Raw genomic sequence first — 18,007 nt, forward strand, 5'->3', positions numbered from 1 at the left:
GATTCGCTTGTGATTATGCAAGCAGTATATTATAAGGTAGGCAATCTACGTCCACGTGTGGCAGATCGCGGACCCCGCATGGTGCGTTGTACGTATGTGTATAATTTAACTCTAGTATCAAAGTATCAAAGTTATAACCAAGTTTGTCGTTTTTACTTAATTCAGCCTACGGTGGATTGGATGAAACCAGTGGTTTTTCATCGTCCGGAAAAAAATATCAATTAATACAAAATCTTAATCTAACCTAACCGTACTAAAATCCGATGGACAAAAAAATTAACCAAACATTCGTATGTATAGACAAAGAAGAAAAGTAAAAAAGTAAAGAAAAAAAATAATGCAAATAATATTATACTATTATTATTTTAATCTGCAACCAATTGCAACCATACAACAAACTACATTTTTATTATTTAGTTTTTTTTTTTTTGCTGGACAAATGGCGACACTCATTTCATACCATCATATTACATTGCTTTCAGAACCGAAACTTTATAGGACTAAATTTATGTTTAAGAACATGCTTTGTGATGTCCTCTTTAATTTCAAAAAAATATGAAGGAAACCGGTAAATGCGGTCTCAAGTAATGCCATGACAAAGGATTAGAGTCCATTTATATATATATATAGAAATAATATAATAATAATAATAATATTAGATATGGTTAATTTTTTCAAATGTATCTACCTATACCTACATTTTCAAAAAAAATTATAAAAATTAAATCCAAGAATTTCAAACAATATTATATAGATTTTAGAAAAGTTTTGAATCCAACAACATAAACTCCAAACTAACCGTCTGTATCAGCTGGTATCATCCGGTGTAAAATTTCTAATCGTCTTATCCACTATACTCAGTACTCACATCCTAATTTTTTTGTTTTTAAAAAATTATTAGTTTACGAGTGTCCGTAACAGACACAATTACACAAAATAAAAACGCAGGGAGTGGCTCTGATGTATATTACATGTATAGTGTAAACCATTGAGTCACTGTAATGTAGGTATATGCGTTAAATTTGAATTCAGTGTTAAAATATATAAGAGGCATATCAAATACGATCCTTACCAGAAACAATGGTGTCAGCCTCTACTTCTAAGGATATTTTATGATTTATTAATGTAAAACTTTTTGTAATTTATTTTTCAATTACGGTAGATTTAACTAATATTTATTTTAAAACATCGCATAATATTATATTATATAAGTTATTATTGTTATTAAATTTAAGTCAATGATGAAGTACAGTAGAACAACGTAAATAGGTTCATGGTTTAAAAAACTTAACACTAAACTAAATATTTTGAAATTTTTATTGTTTATAGAAAAATGATTTAAATTGAGTAATAATGGAATGCCCTAAATGTCTACAATTAATATCTTTTAGTTAACAACAAAATTTCAAAACTCGTTTGAGGGGAAATCGTTATTTTAAGTTTGAATAATTTATACCTACCCAATTATTATTGATTAAAAATCCAGAAGGAAAAACACTTTTATTAGTGCGTATTTTTGATATTCTTTAATTATTAAAAGAACTATAGGTAATCATAACTACCCGTGTATTTTCGTTACTCTTTAGTAATTACTAAAATCTAAAAGAATTAATAATAAGGAACTATTTATATTATAGTTCAAGCTTAATTACTCACAAATAAAAAATGTTAAGTGTCTATAAATAGTACAAAAAAAGCCAAAATATTTTGAATGAAATTTTATTGACAATCATAAAAAAAATACTGTGGATTCACGCTTAACTTTTTGTTTTTAATTACACTATTAACAACTTATACCACAAGTCACATCCTTGTATTACATTTTAAAGTTTTGAATTGCTTTGATCGAGCAAAAAATTATTTATCGACAATAATTTCATAAAAACTTAAAAAAAATTGAAATTTCCTCATGGCTCGAAAAGAGTCAAAATACTTTGAATAATCTATCATATATGGAAAATTGTCATGTGAACATTTGGTGAAAATGTATAGTATCTACGGTTTTTAGTTTGTAGTTACGAGTACACTAAAAAAAAATCGATTTTGTAATAAGTTAGTTTAGTATAAAAATTCTAATTTTTACTGAATTGTTTTTTTTTTTGTTTATCCCAGAAATTTCATAAATCACCGGGAATTTTTAATTTTGATCTCTTTAATGCACATCTTATCTAAAATAAAACTTATAAACTAAGATTTATGGTGTTAATTTTATGTCTTATACTCTTATGAATAAATAATGTTTTGTTTGAATATATACAATGATATAAAATAACGGATATTCCTTTAATTGATTTGTGGTCGACGTTTCGTCGAGCCGTTTATCTATTCTTAGATAGTATATTAACGTTTAAAGTACTTCTTACATAGATTTTAATGTACACTTAAATAATATACTAATGACTAATGAGTAATATTTGTTGACGCTATCAAACTATTTTACTATATAACAAATTAGCTATTTATGTAATAAACTCGTAGGCACCTAACAACTTTTATTGATAGATTATTATTTTTATTAAGTAATTAATTTCTGATTATCAAAAGCTACAATCAATCTGTATTGTACAATATAGTTTATAACGAATATTTTTATTTCATCATTTTAATATTATAGATAAAAATGGTAATTTAAATGTTGTGTTCCCAAATGCCCAACCATCTAATTAGTACCTACTAATATTATTGTATACTATAGTTACTACAAACGTAGTTCTGTTCCAACTTTAAATGTAATAACTACCTATTCAGTATATTTTCATTTCTTAACATTATGCAAGTATAATAAATCATACGATCTTATTTTCTGGAACTATTTATCTAAATTAATTATATTTCATTAAGTTTGTACGGGAAACTAAACAGTGTAACTGTGTAAGTCTCTATAAAATGGATTATCTACGTACAATTATCGATGAAACCAAGTAAGTATTATAAATAATAATATACATTTATAGCTCGCTGTATAATTATAATATGTACCATATAACATTATATATACACATAAACATACAAATGGTTCAAAATATCAAAAATATATCTAATTAAACTAAAATGTTTGACTATAATGGTAATAGTAAAGATATTTTTTCTCGGTTCAGACCATTGTTGAAAAAAAGAAGTACACAATATACGAAATGGTACCAAAAACTGTTTAAGTGGCCTTTCAATGTAATTTGGTTCGGCGTATTGTTACTGGGTGCTGTTTATGTTTTGTACATTTTCATGAACAATGACATACAATCAGATTCCAGCAATGTCCCAAAAGTAAGTCCAACTAAATAACAAAAGTATTTATTTACTTAAAAAATTATAGTATAATCTTTTCTGTTTAGCAAACGTGAACTAACAAAATGTATTTAATTAAACATGTACTGTATAATGCATACAATATACAATAATGATTAGGTAATTAATATAATAATATTGGCTTCAGTTAAACAAGTGATAACCTTTATCAACTTAAGAGGACGTTACACCCATAATTGTTGTTTTCGTCTTACAAGTTTGTAACATAGCAAATTGTACGTTCAAAAAAGCAGCTCAGTGGGTGAAAAATTAAATTTATGTTATATATATATAGGTAGTCACATATTTAAATTATTATACAATAATTTTTTTGTTCATTAAAAAAATCCCAGTGGGCGCCCCTGTGTAGCTCCGTTAGTTTAAAAATTAGAGTGAATTAACATTTTATAAAAATTATAGGTAAGATTATTATCTAAGCAATCTCGTCGGCTTTTTATTGTATTTTAATTTTAAAGCGAATGAAGAGTATTTTGAAACTGTAAATTTTTTGTACATCTTGAAATACTCTTAACTCGCTTTAAAATTAAAATATAATAAAAATCCGCGATGAGATTTCCTAGATAATAATCTTACCTTAAAATTGTATAATTTGCTATGATACGCACTTGTAAGACGGAAACAACAAATGTCGGTGTAACGTCCTCTTAATCGTTTATTTTCAACAATACGTTTTATGATAATATAGTAATATTAAACCTAAATTGGAAATGATTTTATTAAATATTTGACACATATTTACTAAATGTTTAAAAACAAAAACTAACTTAAACAGTTACACAAAATATTTAAATAGTTAAAAAGTAAATCTATAACCATTTTTCGCCGCGAATCATTTATTAACAATTAATATTACTACCTATTCAAATAATTGACGTGTGTATAGATCCACACGAAAGAAAATCAATGAAACAGATAAAATCAATTCTATAGTATGGCTATACCTGAATCGTGAAAATTCTAAGTCCTTTCAAATAAACTAATAACGATGAATGATGATTGATAAAAGCATTCTTCATAACAAATAATTAGTTCATTTAGCGCTATTACATACAAATCATATCGTAATAATAATTTAGTTTCTTATAGCTACATATTTATACAAAGGTTAGGCTAACCTACATTATATTATAATATGTACCTAGGTAACTTTGATATTCTGATATAAATTATAACAGTGTTTGGCAAGTTCCTTATAAAAAGGAATTCGTTCCTCTGTTGTTTCTTTGGAAAATGAACAAGTTCCTTTTTTAGTTCCAAATAAAATAAAAATTCTTATTTAATCATTAATGTTTTTTTTTCATATTATGCATACTTCTTTAATTTTTAATTATAATATATAACAACAAGTAGGTACATATTTTATATGTTTATGTAATATATTATTATATTTATTGAGATTTTCTTCAAAATTAAATTTTTGGCTAACGTATATCGATTGCCTTAACGTCGATACTCGATAACGATCACTAATTAGCTATATACATAATACACATTAAATAAATATATCTTAATTTCAATTTCTACATACTTATCTGTGTAAATTATTGGAACTAGAAAGGAACGAACAAATTTGTTATTTTTCCTTAAAAAAAGAACTATAGTTCATTTTCTCGTTCTTTTTTTATAAAAAGGAATTCGTTCCAGAAATCCGTTCCTTTTGGAACTCGTTCCTTCCAAATACTGAATTATAATCCAACAGCTGCACCAACATAATTTTTATTATATATATATATATATATATATATATATATATATATATATATATATACATTATACATATATTATTACAGAATAAACCTTCATTACATATTAAGAGTATTGCAACCACAAACGATGATTTCTTGAAGAAATGTGCTCCTATAGTTAAATGTGATCCAAACGCCAAATACAGAAGCATAAACGGATCTTGTAATAATTTGAAAACACCTACGTGGGGTGCAGCAGCAACGCCGTTCCTTCGGTTGCTTGATGCTAATTTTAGTGATGGTGAGACAATTACATAATAATGTGTTTTTGATTAAAAATTATTCTATTAATTATAATAATGTTACCTACTTAAAATACCACGAATTGATCGTCAGATGTGCTTATCTCGTGATTTGTAAAATAAGTTTAACATTTTTTATTTCAACCATTTTAATTATTATTGATTCAATAGGAACTTATAATTTTTCAGGTTATTACAGTTTACGAGTCCAGACGAATGGAAGTGAATTACCCTACCCCAGGGTGCTCGACGTTAACATATTTCTGAACCGTGAAATATATAGGGTAGATGAAAATAATGTACTTTTATTGCCATTTGGACAATTAATAGCCCATGACATATCGGGCTTGCCCAATGATCTAGTATCAGATGAGAATGGCAAGTCCACGTTTTACAATTATCTAGATTTCTTTCATTCTTGTAAATTGTAATCATTTATTTTGTCTCAAATGCATAATTTAGGTGCTGCAATAGATTGTTGTTTAACTGAAAATAAAATAAAGAATTATACTCAATGTCAAATAGTGCTTGAAAATTTACCCGACGATCCTGTTTATGGTGTGCACAATAAAACTTGTTCGCCTATATTTCGATCACTGACGTCAAGAAATTACAGTTGTCCGTTATACCCCACAACATTTGTATGTCAGATTTTCTTACATTTTACCGAAAAATAAAATTAGAATTAAACATTTCAGATCAATGATAATTCTCATTTTATTGATGCATCTGAAGTGTACGGATCAAGTGAAAGTTATGCACTACATCTTAGAACTATGGTAGGTGGAAGACTTAAATTCTCTATAGGCGACAATGGTCAAATGTTCTGCCCGTTTCTAACCGATCAAAACAAGGCATCAATTGGAAATAAAAAAACACATATCAAATACGATACAGGTTAATATTATAATATTAAGCATTATCTATTAATATACATTTAAATTTTTTTTATGATATTAGCATGTTCCTTTGTAATTTTATTCTAAAATTTTATTACACAAAAATAAAATACATAGACCTATATATATCTATGCTATTTTGAGTATTTTTAACACCCAATTAATATTGTAATAAATTAATCATTCAAAATAAAAATAGATAATTGTATTCTATAGACATGTAGCTCAAGATGCTTTTCATTAATTAAATTCAAATTAAATTCAATACATATTATTTATTTTTTTAAATTAGGAATAGGTACGATTTTTAAATCATAAAAATGTCTAATAAAGCATATTATTTATTATTATACATATTGTTTATTATTATCTTAAGTATTATTCATCAATAATATATTGGTGAATGTTGTGTTATCTAGGGGATCCAGATAACGGAAATCAAAATTTCGGAATTACTGCAATGCAGACTTTATTTTTACGGTTTCATAATTATATCGCTTTTAAGCTTTCGTCTTTGAATCCATTTTGGTCCGATGAAATTATTTATCAAGAGTCACGAAGAATTGTAATTGCAACTATTCAACGTATCTCGTATGAAGATTTCTTACCGATTATTATTGGTAATCATTTAGCATTGTATTGGTGATTGGAATACAATACAGATAATGATTGCATTCGTTAAAAATATATATTTTAAAAAAAATTTTAGGAAAAGATTTTCAAGAAACATATGGATTAAATGAAGCAAATATATATGATTCTACCATAAATCCATCCACGTCCCTTGAATTCTCAAGTGCCGGAAGTCGAGTTCTTCATGCAATCATACCGGTTGAGTTCAAGTGTGTATTAACAACAAATTGTACTTTCATTTTTACTATGTAAATATGGAATAAAATGAAATAAAAACTAATTTTGAATTTTTACAATTAAGTTTTGTGAACAAAGACTACAAAATAGATAATTCAATAAAAATTACGGATTGGATGGTAAAAGCAGACCTAATACCTCTAGGTGATAATTTTGATAAATTGTTAAAAGGGTTTATAGAGACTCCTGGTCGAATGGCTCAACCTTCATACAATTTTTATGTAAATTTACCATATATTATAATTATATATATTGATATTATTCATTGGTTAGGTTTATATATTTATTTATTTTTTGTACATTTTAGATATCTAATTATATGCTTACCCTACCAAACAACCCTTCATACAATGGTCGTGATCTACTTGCAGTCGATATTGCCAGGGGCCGCGATGTGGGCCTACAACCATACAATCAAGTCAGACATCTTTGTGGGTTTCCTTTGGCCAAAGACTTTGAAGATTTAGCGGATCTTATACATATAAAAGTATAGTGAATTATCAATTATTTAAAATTAAAATAATATCTATATTACATTTTATCTATATATATCCACTATGGATACCTATTAATACTTTAATTATATTCAAGTTAATACTGTTGCAGTAATTATTATTAATTACAAATACTAAGTTTTGTTACTTTGTTACTTTATAATTAAATTTTAAAAATACACCTAATTATTTTAAATGTACGTTAACAAACCAAGAGTAAAATTTGTTTCAGGATGTAATGAAATTAAAAAAAAATTATTATTCGGTGAATGATATCGACTTAATGGTGGGTATTTTATTGGAAAAACTCAGTGACGGTGCAATTGTGGGCCCAACTGCGCAGTGCTTAATTGCAGACGGGTTTTATCGATACAAAGCTGGTGATCGCTTTTTCTATGATGTACAAGGACAACCTAGCAGCTTCACCGATGGTAAATAAATCATAAATATAATTGATATTAATAAATAGATATGTATGTAAAATGTTAATCATATTTTATTAGATCAACTGAAAGTGATTAAGAAAATTACTCTTGGTCATGTTATATGTGCTACTTCAAACGTAGACCATGTACAAAAAGACATATTCAAAACAGTCGATCACAAGTGAATATAAAAGAATACATGTTATATAATTGTATTGTCTTCCCACGTTAAATAATTGTTAAATATTTTTTTCAGTTTATTTCCAACTATCAAAATGAAATGTGATGAAGAATTTAATTTAAACTTTAAAGCTTGGGAAGAGGTAAACTATCACCCAGAGCTGTGAGCTACTTGAAACACTTGAAGCAATAAGATAAATATTTAGTGTCCATTATAATGTTAGACAATTTATTATGTTAAGTCTATTAGAATTTTCTCAGATTGGATAAGATTCAACCTAGTGTTCTAATTATTATGGATATTTATTATTTATCTATGTTTATAATGTTTATAATATGACGTATGATTCCTACTGGCTAGTGTCTACTTCAATACCTACCTCATATGTAGTATGTTAATAAATTTCCTTATATTTTTATTATGTTATAATAGTTTTGAGCCTCGTTTTGAGCTCATCCTGTTTTTTTCCTAATCTGGTATTTTTTAGTGACAAATTGACTTTTTTCTATTGGAAAGCTTACAACATATATTTCCTATTTCCAGATTAATTTTTCAAACATCAGAGGCTTAGTTAAGTTTTTTTATTCTTATTAAATTATTGTAATTTTAGAAATCAAGTAGGTGGATACTAATAGATACTATAGGTAGGTCCTTGGTACCTAACAATTAGTATACTAATATGTCAAATCAAAGTTTAATACAATAAACATTTAAAAAAAAATTACCTTGTTCATATAATTATACCTAAGTACCTATGTAGTTTATTGCTTATTTTTTGTCTATTGTTACAGAGAGTCAACAGCGATGATTTACCTTCAAAAATGATATTTTAGTCAAATTATTTTTACCAATGTCTTAAAAAATGTTGTAGGTTACCTATTCATAAAGGTACAGATAAACCAATATTAGGTATTACACTATTACCTATATCATTTTTAATAGTAAATTTATCATTTTTAGTATTATTATCTGACATGTGAATTGATTGTATGTTTAATTCATACAAGCAAATATCAGTTAATCTATAACAAAGATTGAATATATTTTTATTTTTTAGGAATCAATAACGAGGTTTTAGTGGATACAATTACCATAGGTGCAAATTAGTGAGGAGAAGCTTGGGGGAGCTAAGGCCCTCAAACTTAGCCGTAGCCCCCCTCCCAAAAAAAAACCTAGGACATCTGCTTGTCTTTAATATATTCAGCCCCCCAAGTCAAAAATTGAAATTGCACCTATGACAATAACACTATATACGATGTTTAAAATTATGTTAAATACTTAAATTTAATGTATACATTTTTAAAGTGTATGTATTGAAGGTTTTTGTTGTTGGGGCGAAGAATTCATGTAAAGTTACTGGTGTCTTGAAGAAGCAAAAATGATGAAAATTAACCACTCTACTGTAGATACTTATTATAGTCACTGTAGTGTACCTATATCTTGCATGTATTAAATTTGAATCCAATGATAAATTATTGCATACATAAGAAACAAATCTGAACGAAAACGGTATGCCATATGCCTATATTACTATAAAAAACAAGGTTAAGTTTTTTTTATAAATAGGTGCACCTATTACGTCTATAGGTACCTATTATACCTATGATATACTATATTCTGAACGGAGCAATTATTGTATTGATTTTACAATGATGTGTTTTTTTAATTTTTGTGTCTGTCATCATCGTCTGGGGCAGCAAAACTGCTTAAATTTTCTTCAACAGTATCTTGTTCGATGGGAAAGTGAATTTATAGTTGGTGAAGTCAAAACTTAAACTTAAAATTTCCTATAGTTTTCCAAAACCCGTCGGGAAAAAACAACATAAAAATTAAGAAATACCGGGTATTTTAACGCAAAATCGATTTTGGTTTTTGGTGCAACTCTGAAATAAATGACCGTACATACATGACATTTTCACTGACATTTATGTCAGAATTTTCTAATATTTTCAAAATATTTTAACTTGTTTTGAGCTTTTTACGGACATTTTCAGTTACAATTTTTAAAATTTTTTTTTTGCTATAGATGTCAATAAAATGTATAGGTATTCATTGGATCAAAAAGCTTGAAAAATGAATAAAAGGCTTCTAATATATTAATATGATGTTTAATATGAAAACAAACTTACGCGTAAACATCGACTCTTTCGGTGAATCCTATAGTTATAGAGTTATGCGGCCGCCGAAGAAACAGCTATCTTCATCCATCTCTATCTCACTCCGAACTGAAACTTGAAGGTTATCGAAATATTTTATGAAAATAACCTAAACATAACGAAATGTTTGAGTTCGTGTCATATCTTACATAATATTATAATATAATAATATAGGTACGGCTTAACGAACTATCCTAGTCTATATTGATGGGTTATTATTTTTTTTTTTGTTCAGTGTTCGCTACAGAATCTATTAGAATTGTTAACCGTTGACGACGAATGTCGACAATTGACGATTGCCATAGATGATATAAAATATATTATTTATTATAATAAATCCATAGAACTTATATATTATATACAGTATAGGTACCTACCAATATGGTTTATTGATAAATCGTAATTCGTACGTTCTTTTACAAAAATCTTTGTGATCTCCCATAGTCCAATATATCTATTCTGGTTTTCTATTTCAGTTGTTGTTCAAATGCCAAATTTAATCATACAAACTAGACCACAAGTTTATAGACATTCTATTATTCTAATGCTTTATCCCGCCAGTGCCCCTATAGACACAGTGTTGGAGAAGTTATATTTCTTTGGTATTTAAATTAAAATATGAATTTATACATTACCTATGTATAGGTACTTTTCCACAACTCGATTAGCGAGATTTAAATTTAAAAAAGGTTGGCGAGTGGGTGTCGCTCTGCTGTAGAGTAGGTTACAAGTGGGTCACTGTAATCGATGGTGTTAAATTTGAATTCAATGATATAATATCATTGTATAAGAAAAACGATTCTGAGCGAAAACGGTCAGTCAGCTTATGATATTACTAAGTATATTTGATGATATTATTCTGAATAAAGTAATTTATATATAACTTATTTACGTGGAACCTTGTTTTAAATTTTCAATCCTTAGCTATAAAAGTTGAACATTTTATACGTTTACAAAATAATTGTTAAATTTTAAATTTGATATATTAAAGTCAAAATTTGAACTTTAAATGCTTATAAAAAAAATTTTGTCTATGTATTTAATATTTTTCAACTGCTATTGTAACAATATGTCAGGAGCCTTGCATTAAATTTTCACGCTTTTTTACCAAACAAATAACATTTTAATGATATTTATAGGAAAAAAAACTAATAAAATTGCAAACTGAAAATGTTCCTAAACAGTTCAAAACAAATGAAAATATTTTGAAAATTTTATCGTATATAGAAAATGAAAATATAAACAACACCTAAAAAAATCATGCATTTGTGGTGTTCTCTTAAAACCCAAATGTGTAACTTTATTTAATTGAGCTTAAAATTATTTAAGTTGACCTATCTGCTATGTACTTACAAAGTTGCAAATCATATAAATAATTATTTAACATTAGGTACCTACCTATAATCATTATGTGTTTTCTTATTTCATTAGGCTGCAGTTACTAGTTAGCAACCTACAAACGACCTACCTACTTATATAGGTATTATCAAATAATTAATTTATTATCATCAGTTATTAATTTAAAAAAATGATTTAGTTCCAGAAAATAGGAAATAGTTATAAATCACCTTAAGAGGACGTTACACCCGTATGTGTTGTCTCCGTCTAACAAATGTACAAGATAGTAAAACTGTGTTGTGCGGGACAACGTTTATTTTTCTTGTTTGTAGTATAGTGACTCCAAAATTTCTGAACATTTAGGATAGAATTTATCCATGCAACAGCGTGCCTAAATTGTAAATAACATAATTACAATAAAAATTATTTGCTTCTAATTTTTTTCTTCATAGTCTGTGCTTCAAGTTTCATATCAGGTTAACGAGAATTATTTAGGAAACGAGCAGCTTATCACGGACACGGCCCACGAATGCCCGTTAAAGAAGCAAAGTGCGGGGAGTCGCCAAGTGTTCATAAAGTTTACAGCGCCCCATAGACCTTATACTTAGTATAAGGTCTATGCAGCGCCCTCTGTAGAAAACACGGACAAATTGTGAAGCCAAATAAAACCACCGGTAGCGCTGAAAACTTCAAGATCAGTATTCTTATTTCTTATCAGCTAAAGGCTCTATGAAACATGGTTAAACAGAACGCCTTATTCACGCGCGTCAAGCTGTCGTTCCGTTGTGTCTATTGATATTGCAATATTACAGTACAAACTACAAATTATATTTAAAAAAAATGACAGAACAACTTATAGAATTGGTGAGAAAACATACGTTTCTTTATGATACCAGTTGCAAAAGTTATAAGAATGTTGGTTTGAAGGATGAGACTTGGAAAAACATTGGACACGAATTGAATGAAAATGGTATGTACAAAATGTGTATAGGTAGTTATATATATTATATAATTTATATAATATTATATTATATTATATATGAAATAATATGTATGTGTATGAAATGTTAATTATTTACCCATATAATAATTATTTTACATCAAGCTATTACAATAGTTAATGATGCACAGTACATTTTATCACATTTTGTGATTTACAAATTTTTCTCGAACTTCGAATGCAGCAGTTGATGATCTGCGATTTGTTGGTTTTGCTGACATAAGCCATTGAATAATGTCATGAGGGTTTTCAATGTCGTTGACAACGGTTGTACTTTGTTTCATTTTGATAAAATTATGTAAGCAACATGTTGCTTTCACTACATGTACTGTCGTTTCTACGTTACTATCAATAGGTCTTAAAAAAAATTCTCCATTTTTGTGTTAGTACCTATACCAAATACATTTTCTACTACACATCTGGTTCTACATAGCCTTTTATTAAAATTTTGTTTTCTTTCGTCAAGTAAGACTGCTGATCTTGGAAAAGGACGCAAGAGATAAGTTTGCAATCCAAAACCCTCATTGCCTATTAATACATGTAGAACTAATTCAGTCGTAGTGCCTTAGGAGGCAACAGAGATTTTCCTTTTATGTATTCATTATAAAATAATGAATTTTCAAATATACCACTATCACTGAAGCGCCCTTTAACTGCCAATGTCTACCATGATAAATTTATAAAATGGATCCACAATTGCGAGGAATACAATGGAAAAAAAAACTGTTGTAGCAAAAGAAATCTAATCTACTGTTAGGAGGGCACTTTGTAGATATGTTTTTGCTACCTACACAATTTGGGAAATGCCCTATTTCTTTGTAACCGATCTCGGAGTTTTTTCAAGTTTCTCCTGTAGGTTTAGGTATATATATATATATATATATATGGGTTGTAAGACATTCCAAATTACTATACAGACTCCTTTCACATTATGCCTACAGTTGTACGTCCGACATAAAATGAAAACCCTATAGTCTGATAGGAATCACCTGAGGCTAAGAACCTAAAAAAAAAAATCATACAGTGATAGGTACTCATTTAACAAAACCACTATAAAACTATTTTTTTTTTTAAAAACTGACATTTTTCATTCTTTATAATAACATTTCTATATATGTTATAGTAATATAATATTTCAAATGCCTATAAATATTTAGCTATTTTTTCAATTCTTAAAAGAGCAATTTAACAGAAAAAATAAAAAATAAAAAACACACATCATCAATACATTCATCACTCCATTCAGAATCTTAAATAATTAAAAATTTTATTGTTTTATATTAATAGATGAAGTGCTAAAAAAAAAATGGAAAAGCATAAGAGACAACTATTTACGATACAAAAAAGAAATAAATGACACAACAGGACAAGCCACTAGAAAGTATCAAAATTGGCCGTGGGCAAGTCAGTTAAAATTTTTAGATAAATTTTTAGCTCCAAGACAAACGACATCCAATATTACAACTGACTTTCCATTAGAGATACAGATACAAGAATTAACATCTCCTTCACAAATAACTTCTCCATTTCAGGCATCAATATCAATTTTCGACGTCGAAGAATCGGATGATCCTCAATTATACACGCGTACTGATTCTACATTACCAGCACCGAAGAAAATTAAAACAAATAGTAAAGAACCTAATAATCAGCCTGTTGGCGTTTATTTAGGAAATAAAAAGAAACATACATATGATAGTGTTGATCACTTATTTCTCAGTTATGCAGGAACCTTCAAAAAGTTTTCAGAAAGAAATCAAATAAAGGTTAAAGTAGAACTTGCTAAATTATTCGCTGACATGGAATTAAAAGAACTGGACGAACGTGGTCCTTCAAGTTCACTTTCCCTGCATACTCCAATGAGCAATTATTCAAATGACTCTGATTTTTCTCAACCAAAAACAAAAAAGCTTTTCAAAACGTGATGTCATCATCAGAAAACTGTTCTACAGTTAAGTGACACCTTTTTGAGGCCGTCCCTTGACCCCGCCGACCATGTGATTTCCAGTCCATTGACCATTACATAGTTCTATGATTATAATATCTTAGTCCATGGATATCAGTTACACAGTTAATAATTTTTAGTTATCACAATTTAAGATAATATATTATTTATGTATTTTTTAAGTATATCTTAAATTGTGATTGTTACTAATAGTTAATTTGTGCCTAATGAAGTATATGGGTATTTATAATAAATGGTATAATATTATAATACCTTAATTCTAAATTAATTTCTACATTTCTAATGTTTATTATTATTATTAGACAATACTACAATAGTTATTATTTTTGAATATTATTACCTATTAGATTATTATTATAATTATTATACTCAACATTTCAATATTCTCCATGTCGGGCGGTCAGATTTAGGCAGACGCATACCAATGCAGTGAAAAAAAACTTTTTCAATTGATTATATCTTAGCATATAACACATTTATTATAATGGTTCCTATTTCAAAACATTTTTACCATTGAACACACAAGGAGAAAATAGTCAACTGGCTGTAATTGTAAGTAAAACATTTATAAAATATATTTTTCTTTTGTTTTAATGTCGATTATTCCTATTTATTTTAAACTTTTTCTGATTTTAGTTGGTACCTACACAATTTCCGATAATAATATAATATTGAATGTATTAGATGTGGCACTTGGTGCATGCTATCGCCTAATTGGTAAATTGATTGAATATTAATAAAAATACATTATTTTATATATAAATAAGTTAATTTGTTTATTTAATTTACAAGATATACAAAAAAACTAAATTAATAATGAACAAATGATTTAGTTTTATAAAATCATATCAATACTTTTGCTGTTTTTAGTTATATTAACATTAATATTAGTAAACTTTAGTATAATACTATTCAGTGGTGGACTGAACTTAAATATTAAATGATGTATTCTCATAATATTATTAAGTACTTACCACCACCACCATCTCCCAATTATTACTTATAACAAAGTTATGATGTAAATAAAAATAATTTGGTTGAAAGAGCCTAAAGGTCGGGTCTTAGCATGTAATTCTGCGCCAGTCATGCGATAAGACCACCCAATCACCCCATTTGAAAAGTTGACCCAGCTGCATCAAAATAGAGCCCTTCAGCCCACCACTGATACTATTTATGTATAATCATTTGTTTTATTTTGGTTTATGTCATGTTATTTGAATTATTATTTTTGTTACTTTCCTCTATTTGATTATAAATTTAAATATTTCTTAAGATCATATCAGGTATATTTTGCATCTGTCTACTTATTATATAATTATTTTTTTCTCAGTATTTTAATTTTATATTGTTTTTCAGACACAACGGCGGTGTATTATAATGCGCTGTACATTAAAGAAGCACTTCAAGTATTATTACCAAAGTATCATCTGAAGCTTGAAAATTTGTTTATTACGTCAAAATAAGGTAAAATATATTTCTGCAATAAACACAATATCTGGTTGTATACATTTGTAAAGCCAAAGCATAGATGATATAATAATATTGTATTAATAATCTAATATAATATAATCTGTGGCGGTAGTGTGTCTGCCTATTTCTTAAGATATTTTATTATTTATTTATCAACTATAAGTAATTTATTTTTCCATTAGTAGATATAAAGGTATGTTGAATTGATTTTTTCCAAATCATCATGTTATGATATATAATAAATTATATATTATTATTATAAAATTATGTCAATAATGCATAGTGAGTGTAGATAATAATATAAATTTATTTAGCAACAAAAAGTACAAGTTATAGAGAAAAAAATAATAAAAACAACAAGTTTCAAGCTTATCCAATAAGCAGAAAATACCTGTGATGGATAAGCTGAATTGATATTATAAGTGTTATAAAGAAAATTTGTACATCGTTATAAAATATAAAATATTAAAAAGATAATTAAACAAAATAATAAACTTCAAAAACAGGTTAAATACAATAGAGAATTTTGTTAGTAAATTTCTTATAGCTATTAAAATCATCAAACTATGCCAAATTATTATTAGAAATTCGTAAGAAAAAAACATCTTTAGTTATCAGTAAATATAGTATTAGAACGTGGTATATTTAAATTACAAGTATTTTTAATAAAGTATTATACAAATGCGTTTGCTAAAATACACTTAAATTATGATTATACAAATAAAATAAAATAACTCTTTCATCAATTTGAATAATAGTTCTAACACTAAGCTCAAAATAGATTAAATTAGTAGTAGGATATAATTTAGGTTTTCCTAATATGATTATATCAAAAAAATTATAGTAGTAGATAGTACAGTTAAATGCAAAAAGTATGTACATAAAATATCAACATACGAACACAGATAATGATCTTATCATCAAGTTTCATAATAGGTTGATTCACTCTAATTTTAAAACTTATGGAGCTAAACGTGATCTGCTAAGCGTAAATTTGCTATGTTACGCACTTGTAAGACGGAGACAACACATGTTGGTGTAGTGTTCTCTTAAAGACAATTGACTTTACAAAATATAATAAGTAATAATGTACCACAATACATTCACAACTACAATGAAATTAATAATATTATGAACATTAATTGAAAAGATCATTTACCGATATAAGTCATATAATTGCGTTTATAGAATAACATTTATCCATAATAACAATTTTAGTAGTATTATTTATATTTAAGATGTTAATGATATTATTATTATTACTATTATTGTAATTATTATAATATTAGTTAATTTTTTTTTTTTCAAAGCTCCCAAATACCATGGAGGATAAGTAACTGCAAGTAATAGATAGGTACTCTGCAAAGGTCATTGGATAATCTTGATACCAGTTCCTTGGATTTATATTTAATACACTGGCTAGGAGCTGGGCGTACGCGTATTAATACAAAAAGTTCTGAATTTTGTACAACTTAACTTGGAAGATTCTTATAAAGTTGCACTACGATGACAATGGTTCACTTAAGAAAATTGGCATATCTAATTGTACCATAAATCATAAAGAAGAAATGTTTGCCGATCAAACGAATATTGCTCCCGCTGTTTATCCGGTAATAGTATATAATGTATATAACCTTGTTCCCTTGTGTTGATTTGTGTGTACTATTTAATACTCTATGATGAATATATTCGGAGTTGATTTTTAAAGCAAATGGAATCATAACTATTAGCAGTATAATTATTATATTGGACACATTTACATAAATTTATTACTCTTTACAGACACATTACACATTTGTAATATTGTTAATATTCATAATTATTTACAGGTTGAATTCCATCCATATTTTCAACAATTGTCTGAAACCTGAGTTCCATAAAGTGTGCAGTAAGCCAATATTTTTCTACTTGCATA

General features: G+C 27.2%; 2 protein-coding genes across 3 annotated transcripts; both read left to right on the forward strand.

Moving 5' to 3' along the window:
* The first annotated feature begins 2,626 nt into the window (after positions 1 to 2,626).
* On the forward strand, positions 2,627 to 8,583 carry LOC100163847 (peroxidase). Its single transcript, XM_001944578.5, has 13 exons — positions 2,627 to 2,921; positions 3,099 to 3,264; positions 5,097 to 5,292; positions 5,483 to 5,671; positions 5,756 to 5,934; positions 5,992 to 6,190; positions 6,612 to 6,812; positions 6,902 to 7,034; positions 7,127 to 7,283; positions 7,370 to 7,549; positions 7,789 to 7,987; positions 8,060 to 8,162; positions 8,238 to 8,583. Exons 1-13 carry the CDS (start codon positions 2,887 to 2,889, stop codon positions 8,326 to 8,328), a joined length of 2,028 nt encoding a protein of 675 aa, XP_001944613.1. The 5' UTR covers positions 2,627 to 2,886; the 3' UTR covers positions 8,329 to 8,583.
* Positions 8,584 to 12,380: 3,797 nt separating this feature from the next.
* On the forward strand, positions 12,381 to 18,007 carry LOC100161781 (transcription factor Adf-1). Of its 2 annotated transcripts, none has more exons than XM_016804914.2 (6): positions 12,381 to 12,626; positions 13,944 to 15,178; positions 15,259 to 15,339; positions 15,979 to 16,086; positions 17,403 to 17,702; positions 17,922 to 18,007. In XM_016804914.2, exons 1-2 carry the CDS (start codon positions 12,497 to 12,499, stop codon positions 14,579 to 14,581), a joined length of 768 nt encoding a protein of 255 aa, XP_016660403.1. In that variant the 5' UTR covers positions 12,381 to 12,496; the 3' UTR covers positions 14,582 to 15,178; positions 15,259 to 15,339; positions 15,979 to 16,086; positions 17,403 to 17,702; positions 17,922 to 18,007. The 2 variants fall into 2 exon arrangements, with proteins under 2 accessions (XP_016660403.1, XP_008183728.1); XM_008185506.3 differs by having other exon boundaries at positions 13,944 to 15,174.

This window comes from Acyrthosiphon pisum, chromosome A3 (genome assembly GCF_005508785.2).
Source record: "Acyrthosiphon pisum isolate AL4f chromosome A3, pea_aphid_22Mar2018_4r6ur, whole genome shotgun sequence".
Taxonomy (NCBI): domain Eukaryota; kingdom Metazoa; phylum Arthropoda; class Insecta; order Hemiptera; family Aphididae; genus Acyrthosiphon; species Acyrthosiphon pisum.

What these genes read in the sequence shown, in the direction of transcription:
- LOC100161781 (XM_016804914.2), top strand. Translation starts at nt 12,497, where the DNA reads ATGACAGAACAACTTATAGAATTGGTGAGAAAACATACGTTTCTTTAT. An exon ending in ACACGAATTGAATGAAAATG is followed by an intron (nt 12,627 to 13,943) that starts GTATGTACAAAA and finishes TTATATTAATAG; the next exon opens with ATGAAGTGCTAAAAAAAAAA.
- LOC100163847 (XM_001944578.5), top strand. Translation starts at nt 2,887, where the DNA reads ATGGATTATCTACGTACAATTATCGATGAAACCAA. An exon ending in ACATATCAAATACGATACAG is followed by an intron (nt 6,191 to 6,611) that starts GTTAATATTATA and finishes TGTGTTATCTAG; the next exon opens with GGGATCCAGATAACGGAAAT. An exon ending in TTTCTTACCGATTATTATTG is followed by an intron (nt 6,813 to 6,901) that starts GTAATCATTTAG and finishes AAAAAATTTTAG; the next exon opens with GAAAAGATTTTCAAGAAACA.